The sequence below is a fragment of the Siphateles boraxobius genome, unplaced genomic scaffold (genome assembly GCF_051911475.1).
Source record: "Siphateles boraxobius isolate OS27281-9 unplaced genomic scaffold, OSU_SipBor_1 90, whole genome shotgun sequence".
Lineage (NCBI taxonomy): Eukaryota > Metazoa > Chordata > Actinopteri > Cypriniformes > Leuciscidae > Siphateles > Siphateles boraxobius.
In genome coordinates this window covers 382691-392500 of record NW_027509220.1, presented here as the reverse complement: position 1 = coordinate 392500, position 9810 = coordinate 382691, and the positions used below count along the sequence as shown (strand labels likewise).

General features: G+C 36.4%; 2 protein-coding genes across 3 annotated transcripts in view; one reads left to right on the top strand and one right to left on the bottom strand.

Moving 5' to 3' along the window:
* vps25 (vacuolar protein sorting 25 homolog) overlaps positions 1-2498 on the bottom strand; it is a 9052-nt gene extending 6554 nt beyond the window's left edge. Inside the window, exon 1 of the mRNA XM_077224675.1 lies at positions 2387-2498. Within this exon, the coding sequence (XP_077080790.1) occupies positions 2387-2433 (47 nt within the window). The 5' untranslated portion in view covers positions 2434-2498. The remainder of the gene's footprint in view (positions 1-2386) is intronic.
* Positions 2499-3046: 548 nt separating this feature from the next.
* Positions 3047-9283, top strand: pagr1 (PAXIP1 associated glutamate-rich protein 1). Of its 2 annotated transcripts, none has more exons than XM_077224671.1 (5): positions 3047-3188; positions 3422-3594; positions 4539-4866; positions 5969-6057; positions 6154-9283. In XM_077224671.1, the coding sequence occupies exons 2-5, from the start codon at positions 3432-3434 to the stop codon at positions 6402-6404; spliced, it is 831 nt and encodes a 276-aa protein (XP_077080786.1). In that variant the 5' UTR covers positions 3047-3188; positions 3422-3431; the 3' UTR covers positions 6405-9283. The 2 variants fall into 2 exon arrangements, with proteins under 2 accessions (XP_077080786.1, XP_077080787.1); XM_077224672.1 differs by having other exon boundaries at positions 3050-3188; positions 3405-3594.
* Positions 9284-9810: the final 527 nt, after the last annotated feature.

The following is a 9810-nucleotide window of genomic DNA, read 5'->3' as shown; positions in this document are numbered from 1 at the left end:
AATTAAGTTGTGCAGGCTATGGCTTTTTAATGGACAGATAGTCTTCGCTATGATGACTACTTTCCCATTGCACTTGAGCAAACGTCACCAACCCAACCCTCGGCAAACGGATTATACGCCTCCAGTGATTTCCAGGCTCGGAATTGCTCACATGTGTAAAAACTCCTAGCTAATACCAGATAATGGTAGACATGAAAATACTGTATCCGAGCCAAAGCTGCATAATCACTGCTCAGTGCTTCCTTCGTTAGCGCATACGGATCCACACCATTTATGACTGAAATTTTCACATTGTACCTCTCTCTGTCTTGTGTTAATAGAGTCTCTTTATAATCTCTTTCACTGTCTCTTCATGATTTGCGTAACATTATAAACAGAAAGAAATATTCGAAATTTGCTTGTAAAAGGACATTCTCTGGTAAAACTTTGTAAACACAGCAGCTTATGCCATAAAAGCATTATGTCTCCGGGGAGGTCACGTGACATTAATTGGCCTGTGGGAACTATGTATTGATGTAAATTAATTCCAACCAGATCATCTACTACATAATAATGTAACTATTTTATTTTGATAAATTATTACTAAATATGTACGCATTTTTAAAGTGTTAGTTCACCCAAAAATGATAATTATCCCATAATTTACTCCATTGGGTAAGAGGTCACTCTTCTGCTGGAACTAGACAAACGTACGGCCATTCCCGGGAGCCGGTGATTATTGTTTATAACGTTATAAATATGGATATTTTTCTTTCACAAACACATGGCTTCACTTCAGAAGGCCTTTATTAACCCCCTGGATCCGCATGGATTACTTTTATGATGGATGGATGTGCTTCAAAATCTGTGGTACCATTCACTCCCATTATAAAGCTGGGAAGAGCCAGGATATTTTTTTAATATAACTCTGATTGTGTTTGGCTGAAAGAATAAAATCATATACATCTAGGACAGTTTGGGGTGAGTAAATTATGGTATCATTTTTATTTTTGGGTGAACTAACTCTTTAAGAATCATCTTATAGAGAAACTTCAGGGCTGAGTATTAAAAAAACTGTGTTCATATCCATAAGTTGTCACAATTGTATTACAATCAGTGTTGGGGGTAACTTATTACAAGTAACTTGAGTTACGTAATCAGATTACTTTTTCAAGTAACTAGTTAAGTAATGCATTACTTTTTCAATTTACAACAAAATATCTGAGTTACTTTTTCAAATAAGTAATGCTAGTTACTTTTTCACATTTATTGACTGACAGCTCTCCTGTCCCCATGTTGAGAGAAATAAAGTGAGGTGTTGTGTGCATTTGCATTGAACATGCATTTACTCATCTCACTTGCACAAAAACATTCAGTATTCCTCAAAATGAATAAAAACAGTCAAATGCAATCTCAGAATTTTGTGCAAAAGTTTTATAATTAACTATGTTAAATTACACAAATATACTTTATGTATTTAATCTCACTTTATTAACCAATATCTTTGCTGCTGACCTACAATGATCTAATTCAACCATACTAATAAGCAAAAATGACTTTAGATTATGTTTAGAAATAAGTGTGTTGAACTTCCTTCTCCTGTATCCTATTGTTATTTAATCAAGAACAGCAGCAGCTGAAAGGTTTGTTTGAGCGGCGCCATCTACTGTACAGTAGTAAATATGCATTTCCTTCAGACTTAGGCTTATTCATTTAACTTTTGATGTGAAAGGGCCTTAACAATTGGCAAAAATAGATTGTTTTAGCTGTTATTAAAAAACAAACAAACAAGCCCATGCAGGTGAGAAAAAGTAACGCAAAAGTAATGTAATGCATTACTTTCCATAAAAAGTAACTAGGTAACGTACTTAGTTACTTTTTTGGAGAGTAACGCAATATTGTAATGCATTACTTTTAAAAGTAACTTTCCCCAACACTGATTACAATAAATTTCCCAGACCAGGAAATGGCAATTTCCAAAATGTCCAAATATTTCCAGGTTCTCCACTAAGCATGGTACTCTTTAATCTTTATATAATGCAATTTTAACTTAATTAAATTTCATTTTGTTGCAAATCACAGAAACATAGCTATTCAGCACTAGCTTCCCCTCACCTTTCTAAGCATTTACTGTCATACAGCATTTAAATGCTATCTGACACATTGCAACTGTAAGTATTGTAAAACATAATTATACTTGATTTAATCCGTCGCGAGACTGAACTGTGCGTAATGAAGTTGAAGTGTCAACTGTGGTGACTGGATTACTTCCGTAGCGGAATGCAAACAGCAGCATTATTCACGGTACAAATGTATATATTTTACAATAGAGCAAAGTATTCAGACAATATTGTAGACACGAAACTAGTTGTTCCATCTGCGGTCACTGACAAATGGATTTACTTACGTAAAAAATGGAGGAAAGTTATACTGCCAGGGCCACTCAAAACTCATCGCAGATTTGTACTAGTTCTGATGATGTGCGGCTCCGCTTCAATCTGTTTCCTCTCTGATGGAATTATGGGAAACCTCCGCCAAACTAAAAGTCTTTTTGATTCACAAATGATATACAAATAATATAACAAGAATAATTTGTTTAGTTTTTTTTTTTTTTACATCTAGTAAAATGAACGACTCGTATGGAATTTTTTTTTAAATGTGTTGAAAATAACGTTGTATGACAAATTAACAGCATATAAAAAATCGGACAAATCGAATTCGGTTCTTTTTCTTTTCTGAAATGCAGTGGCGTGGAGATAAAGCCAGACATTATAATAAGGAATGTGGCGAAGAAATATTTTTCCCCCAGAAAATAATTTAACATTACAAGAAACATTTGTTACTACAGTGCAATTTAGCTATCATGTAAATGCATCCGACATGTATTAAAAACTAATAACAGAAGTATCTGTAAATAAAGGGTCTTGCTATGTTATTTATCCTATATTAAAATAATATTAAGAAATACCATGATATCTGTCTGTAGTCTGTAGCATAAACACTGTAATTCCAGAAAAGTGTGTAACGGTCATTCGAGCGCGTGGTGGCGCTGTGGGCGGATCCTCTCATCCGGGACATGAGACGAATGACGTCAAGGCGCCGAAATAAACAGGGCATGAAAACTAATGCAGTATTATTTTTTTAAATAAAAGCACATTGATGCGTTCTACTATTCCGCGCAGCAGTTTGTAACTGGTGGGAAAACAACTGTAAGTTTGCCTCCGCCTCTTCATGTTTGTGCAATATAAATAATTGTGTTGAATGTTTCTGAATGATGCTCAGTGAACCCTGTCTGCCCTCAAAGCGCGGAACTAACGTTTGACAGAAAATGATGTATTGACACAGAACCATAATATTATAATATTATATAGAGTTTATTATAAGTATTATATTCGTTTTTGAAGTATAAAATCATTAGTTTGCAGCGTCTGCTTCTCCTCAGGTGTGCAGAGATGCAGGCGGCAGAGGAGGCGCAGTCCTCTCTAGCGGAGCGGGTCGAGTCTATGGGAGTGTGTGAACAGGACAAAACTGCAGAAAAGCAGGAAGAAAAGGATAAAGAAAAGGACGAGAAGACGACTGAAACCGCAAAGGATACTAAAACGGAGGATGACACAAGTATGCGCTTCACATTTGTCTCCCAGGGGGTTTAAAACTGGGGGCTACAAGGGAGTGCGAGGAAAAGTTTAGAGAAAAGCAGTGTCAAAAAATATGATTAAAATAAATAAATTAATATTGCATCTAAAAGTGCAGTACTGGAAGTTTACTTAAGTATGGAAGCTTACTTAAGGCAATCAGAATCGAGTATTTAGACAGACCATTGTATAAAACATTTTAAAGGATAATTGCGACTTTTTATCTCAGAATTGCGAGTTATAAAGTCAGAATTGTCTTTTTAGAAATTTTATTATGTGTCGGAAACAATCTAAAAAAAATAATTAATTGCGACTTTTTCAATTTTTGATTTTTTTTACTCACAATTGCGAGTTTTCATCTTGAAACTACTGGTCAACTACTTAACCACTGAATAAAAAAGTCAATTGTGACATTTTATCTCACAATCACAATTCTGCCATTTGTTTCTCAGAATTGTGAGGGGGGGAAAGTGAGGATTAAAGTCGTTATTACCCTTTTTTTACGCTATTACCCGCTGTTATACTTTTTATTGTTTTTTAAAGCTTCCATGATAAATAATGAGCAGGAAACTAAATAGTAAAAACGAAATGTTTTCCAAATAATATTTTAGACATTTGAAATAAAGGTTTTCGCAGTAACAAACTAGGCTTTTATACAAGAAACTACGTGGCTTTTAAATTTTAGAATGGGGGTCTTTAAGATGATAGCGATCATATTTGGGGGTCCATGACATCTGAAACATAGAAACCCCTGCTCTATATCATGCTTTTTATATTCTTTACTTATTGTACCTTGGAGTACCATCCAGGCTGTATATCAAAGTACCGTGGTATCACCACAATACTTTTTGTTAGGTGTGTAAGTGTGTTCTGTGAGATATTGTTAGTCATAATACATATATGAACACTGTAATCGCTTCTATGTAGAGGGAGACAAAGACGCCATGGATGTAGAGGAGCAGAAAGAGGGAATAAGCGTAGATGGAGAGATGAATGGAGGTGGAGAAGGGAAGCTGGTGCAGAATGCGGAGGACTGGGAGATCCCTTACAGTGATGAGGAGATGGAGGACTCGAAGAACTGGATGCCTCCACCCGAGGAGATCAAACGCCTGTATGAGCTCCTGTCTAAAGGAGAAGCGCTCGAGCTGAAGTGGGTCGCTCTTCCACGACGACCTCCGACCCCTCCACGCACGCCCTCACCTGAGAGAGGTGGAGAAGACTCGCAGGATGCCAAACAAGAGGAGGATGAGCTCAAGTGAGTCTCAATATACAGTCAAGATGGAAATATGTCTATATACAGTATACGCTGCCGTTCAAGTTTGGGATTGATTCGATTTTTTAAATGTTTTTTAAAAGTCTCTTCTGCTCACCAAGGCTGCGTTCATTTGATTGAAAATACAACAAAAATAAGCCAGTAATTTTGTGAAGTGTTATTACAATTGAAAATAGGCTAACTGTTTTCTGTTCTAATATGTTTTAAAAATGTAATTTATTCCTGTGATCAAAGCTGAATTTTCAGCATCATTTCTCCAGTCTTCACTGTCACATGGTCCTTCAGAAATCATTCTAATATGATGTTTTGATGCTCAAGAATCAATTTTGAAAACAGTTTTTCAACAGTACAATGTTTTTCAGGAATCTTTAATGAATAGAAAGCTCAAAAGAACAGCATTTATTTGAAATAGAAATATTTTGTTACATTATACATTTCTTTACTGTCACTTTTGATCAATTTAATGCATCCTTGCTGAATAGTTATTAATTTCAGCTTTGCATCACAGGAATAAATTACATTTTATAATATATTCATATAGAAAACAGTTATTTTAAATTGTAATAATGCTACACAATATGACTTTTTTTCTGTATTTTTAATCAAATAAATGCAGTCTTGGTGAGACTACTTTTAAAAAAATGTAAAAAAATCTTAATGATCCCAAACTTTTGAATGGCAGTGTGTGTATACAGTCGATCAAAGGTTTCAAAGAATTTTTTAATGTTTTTGAAAAGTCTCTTCAAGGCTGCATTTATTTTATTTATTCATTTGAAAAACAGAAATATCGTGAAATATTTTACAATTAAAAAAATCAGCTTCTAACATAAATGAAAATCAGAAATGTTTCCTAACCATCAAATCATCATATTAAAATTATTTCAGAAGGATCATGTGACAATGAAGACTGGAGTAATGATGCTGAAGATTCTGCGCTGCATCAGAATTTGAAATTACATTTAAAAAGTCATTTTTAATAGTTATATTTCACAATATTAATGTTCTTTATTGTATTTTTTATACACAGTAGGCAAGGCCATTTTTAAACAAGTGAAATATACGTATCTATTTCTGTGTGTTGCAGGGCCCTCACACCAACTGAATTTGATTTTGATGAAGAGCAGACTATGGCAACTCCCAAGAACTCTTTTCTCAATCGCCGCAGGACACCAGGTATGATAAACATATTTTCCCGCGATGTATAGATTTGGTAACATTGGCAAACACAAAATAAATTAATTGAATTAAATTCTTTGGTCTCATTTCCAGGTTCCTCTGCCCGCTCTTCGGTCAGACGCGAGGCCCGGCTGGACAAAGTGCTGTCGGACATGAAGCGCCACAGAAAAATTGAGGAGCAGATTCTAAGGACAGGTCGTGACCTTTTTAAAAGCGATAAATCACGGGCAGGGCCTGCCGTTGAGCCGCCTTTATCACCGAACAGTCAGCGAGAGCGGGAAAAAGAACGAGAAAGAGACAGCGACCCCAGCACTGTCTTCAGTCCCAGACAGAGGAGATACTGAGGAAACAACAGACTGCTTGAACGAATGCCAGGTTTTTTAACTCAACATAATTCATCATTTTGCATTGGACAGTGAGATGCTCAAATTTTACTGATGTTGTATTTTTTTTATTCAAAGGTTTTTTTACAATGTGAATAAATGTATTGCCTAGATTCTGGTGTCTTGCTATTTTTAATGATATTAATTTCTTGGTAACACTTTACAATAAGGTTACAGTAGTAATTGTTAGTTAATGCAATATATTTGTTTCTGAATTAATTAATTAATTCTTATTAAAGGGGCTGTATGTAGAATTCAGAAAGCCTAGTTGTTAGTGACACCGGTGGCTGTTAAGTGAACTACAGCACTCGTGCACACCTAACATAAAGGACACTGAATGTGATTCGATGGTGAAGTTCTTTTTCATTCTTTGCTTAGAAGTAGAAATACTTTTGCTGGAGTATACTTCTAACACACATCTCGACGCCGTCCACACTGCTGAGAGCGACGTTTAGATGAATATGTAAATATGTGCTGAACACTTTCCTCTCAAATAACAAAATAAACAACAAAAATGACAACAATTAAGAAAGTATCTGATCATAGCGATGTGGAAATGTTTGCACAAAATCTGCAGTTCACCGGGATCATGTCAACAGATGAAGTAATTCAAGTTACACTTATGATACAGTTTGATTATAAAGTATATTTGAGACTACAGACTATATAGATCTGGCTATGTGAGACTAGTTTGAATTAATCCCTTTTCTTTGCATGATATGTTGACATTATGGTACAGATTTGTATTTATTTATCCTGAACATTGTATAAGCATTAGTGACGTGTGTCACTCAGAAAGGAAGAGAGGCTCTCAGAAGTGTGTAAACATCTTCATACAACAAACGTAACTCTCTGGGACTTCCATGGTCAGGCAAAAACCAGGAAATGTATCATTTCCCTGCTTTCCAGGCCTGGAAAAGTCATGGAAATGTTTTTCTCTCAAATATACAGTTTTCTATGTATTATTATTTTCTAGTTAGGCTAAACTTGTTCACAAGCCATAGTGATGTTTGATTTTTTTTTTTTTTTACTGAATGATTCATTAGCAAATTGTACTGAATTTGAGCGAGTTTTAAAAATCCTTATCTAGTAATTACAAATCCCATCCGGTGTTGAAAACTCCCAGACTTTATGTCCAGTGCACAAGCGATTCTGTGAAGGGAGAAAAGGTTGAACATAAGCTGCTGTATTAGCGTGGATCGTTCTGTGCCCTGTTAGCCTGAATTGCATTGTCTGGATTCAAAGAATCACCCGTCTGGTACAGGCTCTCAAATTAAGAGGACATTTGATGAAAACAAAACCCTAATCTGTCCTTTTTGACTCTGTTTAAGCTGGTTTTAATTCCAGATGTCTCTGCAAAGGTCACGATGGCAGACATTGACTACGTTTACATGCAGCCAATAACCCGTTCAAAACCGGGATATTAGCAATAATCCGGTCACACACGGCCATGTAAACACCGGTATAAACCCGAATATGCTCATATCCTGGTTTTTAAAAACCGGGATATGATCCCTGGGGTACCCCTTTTCTAACCCGAATTTTTGGTCATGTAAACGCGTATCGGCATATCCCCATAATGATTTGTGTTCTGCGCATGTTCTATTGGCAAGGAATTTTGGTCTTTTGAGTAGAGGAACTGCTCGGCGCACACAAAAACCTGCATGCAGTATACCGGAAGTAAACATGGCGAGACGCAGCACAGCATACATTTCGAGCGAGGTCAGTACTACCAGCACCAAAGTGCAAACAAAGGCGATCGCTATCTGCCCCGAACTATTCATTACCCGCGTGCTGCTGCTGTTGCTGTTGTCTTTGGATACAGGAAGAAGAATCGGAAATGACGCATATTGCGTTTTAAGGTTGTCCCTACGTCCAGACGCTAACCGTGCGTCGCTGTTTACATCGGGATATTGCAATTCCATGTATACAGGAGTAAATCTCTCTGCTCACTTATGTAAACGGGTTATTCCTATTGTTTCAGAAACCCGAATAGTGACCTTATCCCGACCATAACCCGAATATTTAATTGATCTCAATTAAACCCCGTATGCAGTGGCGTGCACTAGTTCGGATCATTTTACTGACTCGGATCTTTGAGTCTCGTTCAGCAAAATGAACGAATCTTTTTTCGAGTCATTTCGTTCATTTCAGTATAATACTGTATAATTAAAATGGCATGATAAATATCCCAACACATCTAGTACTTACGAGGATGTTGATTACAGTTGTAAAAAAGAATAAAAATAAACTATAGGGTAATGCTGCCAAAGCCAAATTATAAGAAACCTAAATGTTTTATTAATTGATTAGTTGTTGGGTCTTAAGTTCAGGCTATGGCAGACTGATTCTTTTGGTTCACCTCACCTCCTGATCCGAGACTTTCTTTCCTTTGCAACTTCATATTTATCAGGTTAGTTCTCCTCTCGTGTCTCGAGACGTTAGTTGTCGACTCGTCAGTGTCTGACTCGGATCTGTCTGCTGGGCCGACCATGCCGTGTGTGATACAGCAGGGCCGGAAAGAGAAATGATTATGATCTTTCGAGTCTCGAGTTCGGGTTCGGACGGGTCTGAGTCTTTCGTTCTTCCTGTCAGTCCCATATAGGCTATGCTGTCAGTACCGGAAAGAAAATTGATTAGTTCATTTTCTTCGAGTCTCGAGTTCGGGTTTTAAATCCTTCGTTCTTTTGTCACTTGACCGCTGGTATCTAGCATCAAATACAACATTAGATTCGTGTTATTGACTGCGTCTGAATGTATATTGTTTGATATTTAGGAATTAAAATACAAAATTATGTGCCATAAACATTATCTGAAAAATAAAAGTTCCTTTATTTGTCCCTGTCCGTCTCTTTTCTAAATGTTTCTTGTGCGTCTGTGGTGTGTTTTATTATAAATTATACATTAATTAACTACTATTATATTATACATTAACTACGTGCTTGTTTGTAAAAAGGTTGTGAATTAGTAGGCTATTCAATACGGTGACAAGTCACGTGACAAAGAACGAAGGACTCAAACCCGAAGACTCAAAAAAAAAAAGAACTAATAATTTCTCTTAACTGGGACTGACAGGAAGAACGAAAGACTCGGACCCGGCCGAACCCGAAACAGACGAACTAATCATTTCTCTTTCCGGTACTGACATAGCCTAAATGGGACTGACAGGAAGAGCTGTCACAGTAGGAGACACTTCACAGGAGGCAATTGATGATTTTTGGAGACAGAAAGATTGCATAGATTATATATTGGTAGAAAGTTGTCTACAATGCTGTGCTTCAATATGTAATTAATGCATCATGATCAAAAATAAATATGTACAGGTCTAAAGCCTGTTTTATGCTTCTGCGTCGAATCGACGGCGTAC

Bases quoted from the DNA above. Each gene is read 5' to 3' on its own strand.
- pagr1 (XM_077224671.1), top strand. From the start codon at position 3,432: ATGCAGGCGGCAGAGGAGGCGCAGTCCTCTCTAGCGGAGCGGGTCGAG. The intron at 3,595-4,538 runs GTATGCGCTTCA...GCTTCTATGTAG, and splicing joins TAAAACGGAGGATGACACAA to AGGGAGACAAAGACGCCATG. The intron at 6,058-6,153 runs GTATGATAAACA...TCTCATTTCCAG, and splicing joins CAATCGCCGCAGGACACCAG to GTTCCTCTGCCCGCTCTTCG.